We start from the raw sequence: 3,272 nt of genomic DNA on the forward strand, positions 1-3,272 counted from the left end.
AGGAATGCCAGGCAAGCTGCTGTCCCCAAGAGTGTGTCCTGCCCATAGGCCATCCAGCCCATGGATGGGAAGTGGGGACTCTAGGGGGCTGGTGTCCCTCTCAGGGGCAGGGCCTCAGCCAGCATGTGGCCCCCTCAGGCTTTCCCAAGGCCATCAAGAGCAGGGAGAAGCTGTCGGAGTACCTGACTGTGGTGATCTTCACCGCCTCGGCCCAGCACGCGGCGGTGAACTTCGGCCAGGTAAGCCAGGGCAGCCCGGCCTTCTGGACAGGAACCCGCTAATTCCCTTGACCTGCTCTGGCCTGGCTGAGCCTGGCCTACCCCCTTTCTCCTCCTGCTCCAGCCTCCCACCTGTCTTCCCTGCTGGCAGCCTCAGGGCCTGGAGCAGGGCTGCAGACACAGGCTGCCCGTCCAGCCAAGGGTGCCAGCTACAGGGGCTGAGGCCAGGGCCCTGCCCAGCCCGCTGGAGGGACGAGGGGCACTAGGGAGCAGGGAGGGCCCGGCGGGTACCCCCCTATACTGGCTTGGCAGGCCACATGCAGGTGGGCTGCTGGGGTGCCCACTCGTATCGGTTGCTGTCCCTGCAGTACGACTGGTGCTCCTGGATCCCCAACGCACCCCCAACCATGCGGGCCCCACCGCCCACGGCCAAGGGTGTGGTGACCATCGAGCAGATCGTGGACACACTGCCCGACCGAGGGCGCTCCTGCTGGCACCTGGGTGCAGTGTGGGCACTGAGCCAGTTTCAGGAAAACGAGGTGAGCCAGCAGGGTGAGGGACTACAGCAGTCACCCCAGGTCTCACCGTTCATTAACCTGCTCTGTGACTCAGGGCTCAGGGTGGAAGGTGGGGCCGGGAACCCTCACCTCCGAGGCCGGAGAGGCAGGAAGGCTGCAGGCGCCTTCAGGTTCTCGGCCCTGAGCCTGCACAGAGGTCGGGGTGGGGGAGCCAGGCAGGAGAGCGCCCACTCACTGTCACCGGGGGTGGCACGCCACCATCCCAGCTATTGACATGGCTCACCCATGCAGTTTCTCCCTGGTACCCAGAGGGTAGGACTAAGGGTTCCCCAGGTTCCAGACACATGTGTCGAGTCCGGTTCCTCGGCAATAGCTTGGTGCGGTAGAAATGATGGGACCGTTCCAACCAGCACAGACCTGGGGGCCTCCAGGTTGCTTCAAGCCTTTGCTAACGGGTCAGCCCTTCGCCAGACACCCTTGTACATGTGTCTGCACGTGTGTTCAGCATGACTGGAGGATACGTGCTTAGTAGAGGAATTTCTTGGTCAAAGACCACTGAGACTGAATCACCCTCCACAGACTAAATCTAAAACCCCGCCACCAACAATAGCATATGATGTCTCTCGCAGCCTTTGCATCCCTGGAACTGATTTCAGCAATCCAGTAGCTTTTAAAGAGACACGTCTGGTTTTCGTTTGCAGACACCTGTGTGAGGGTGTGAATGGGCACAGCTCCTGGACAGGGCGGCCGCCTCGCCCACTCCCTGACCCACGGGGCCTGGCTGTGACCCTCCTGGGCTCGTCCCCATGCTCTGCTCCTGGAACAAAGCTGGGCAGTGACAGTGCTGCAGAGGCTGGGCCTGAGCTGGACACCAGGGCCACGTGCCCACCTCAGCTAGGACCCCAGCAGCCCGCCGCACACCTATCACTATGGGGCCCGAGGAGCACCAGGCAGTCCTCCCCTTTGATGGGTGAAGCCCCCGCCTGGAGCCCGCCGCAGGGAAAGCAGCTGAGGGCAAAACTGCATTCCTGAGACACGCTGGGCAGGTGGCAGAGGGCAGATGGGCAAACATCCCTCCTGCCTCCCAAGGGGTGCTCCCTGGGGTGAGACAAAGCCACTGGTGTGTGTCAGCCAGCCTGTTTGTGTCTGGGCCCTCAGCTGTTCCTGGGCATGTACCCAGAGGAGCACTTCATCGAGAAGCCGGTAAAGGAGGCCATGGCGCGATTCCGCAAGAACCTCGAGGCCATCGTCAGCACGATCGCCGAGCGCAACAAGAACAAGAAGCTGCCGTACTACTACTTGTCCCCCGACCGCATTCCCAACAGCGTGGCCATCTGAGCAGGCCTGCCCTTCTCACGCCGGCCAGCTGCTCGGCCAGCCAGGCTCGGCGGGCTCCTGGCTCCTCGCTGGGCCTCCTGGCGGCCCGCTTCTTGCCCTCTGACCGAGGCCAGCAGTTACACGCGCTGACTCCAGGCGGCTGGTTCAAACCAAAGGCCACTCCCAGTCGGCCCATATTCGCAAAGCTTTGGTGTTTTCCTGTTTCTTCCTCCATCTTTAGGGAATCCCTAACTTTGCTCGAAGCATGTAAACAGGGCAGGGATCCCTCCCACACAGGGCGGGACTGCATCGCCCTGCCTTCCCCTAGCTCCTCAGCTGCACCCAGCAGCAACCGCAGGCCAGGGCCACCGATCGAGGGCTGTCCCTGTGGGAGACGTGGATGTCCATGCTCTGTTTTCTCTAGAAGTGGTCCGATTCCTCACGCATAGGCAGTGCCCAGGTAAAACCCTGCTGAAGGAGTTAAGAATTGATTGTCATAAAAATAAAGTTCATGTGAAACAGGTCTCATTCCCTGTGCTACGTTCCAGTCACCCCCAACAGCTCCCTGTCACCCCAAAAAAGTCCTAACTGCTGTGATGATTCTTTCCGGGGAAAGCCTCCGCACAGGTCCGGGAAGGTGCTTTTTCCTCCCTTCCCCAGGCAGCTCCGCTTTCTTCAGCACACATCCCACGTGCCACCACCTCTGGGAAGGACTCCCTGGCCAGAGAGCTTGTCTCTCCCCAGGGCTCTGTTCAAGCGTCAGCTGCCTCCCTTCTGTGGGGTCTGTCCCATAGGATGGGAGAGGACAAGGAACCCCCTTATTTACCCCTGCGCCCCAGGCCTGGCAAAGCAGCGGCCTCGTTTCTCTCCAGGCAAGGGCACCTCACTGACAGACTTGAGTCATCGCCTTGGGGGCCAGGGACCTTGCATTCTCCCCCAGGCCCAGTAAGCAGCACCAGCCCGAGCGTGGACATGGAGACCCATGGTCCCCTCCTACACACACGTGCCTTCAGGACAGTGTCAGCAGGGTCTCCAGTGTTTGTTGAAAGTGCTCTGGGGTGGCAAGAAAGCAGCTCCATGTCAGGATTTGCGTCTCCCATGCACAAGAGAAGGTGCACATGTGTTTCTGAAGCCATAAAGAACTTGCACTGCTATAACAAAATACTTGAGACTGAATAATTAGTAAAAGACAAAAATGTAATTCTCACAGTGGTGGAGG

General features: G+C 60.3%; 1 protein-coding gene across 2 annotated transcripts in view; it reads left to right on the forward strand.

Annotated features, from left to right (window-relative positions):
- Positions 1–2,577, forward strand: part of ALOX5 (arachidonate 5-lipoxygenase) — a 40,955-nt gene extending 38,378 nt beyond the window's left edge. The window contains exons 11-13 of one of the 2 annotated variants that reach the window (XM_027771511.1): positions 139–239; positions 587–757; positions 1,895–2,212. In XM_027771511.1, coding sequence (XP_027627312.1) covers positions 139–239; positions 587–757; positions 1,895–2,074 — 452 coding nt within the window. In that variant the 3' untranslated portion in view covers positions 2,075–2,212. Of the gene's footprint in view, positions 1–138; positions 240–586; positions 758–1,894 lie in introns of both variants that reach the window. The other variant, XM_027771510.1, reaches the window with a different exon arrangement.
- Positions 2,578–3,272: the final 695 nt, after the last annotated feature.

This window comes from Tupaia chinensis, unplaced genomic scaffold (genome assembly GCF_000334495.1).
Source record: "Tupaia chinensis unplaced genomic scaffold, TupChi_1.0 Scaffold000217_1, whole genome shotgun sequence".
Classification (NCBI taxonomy): domain Eukaryota; kingdom Metazoa; phylum Chordata; class Mammalia; order Scandentia; family Tupaiidae; genus Tupaia; species Tupaia belangeri.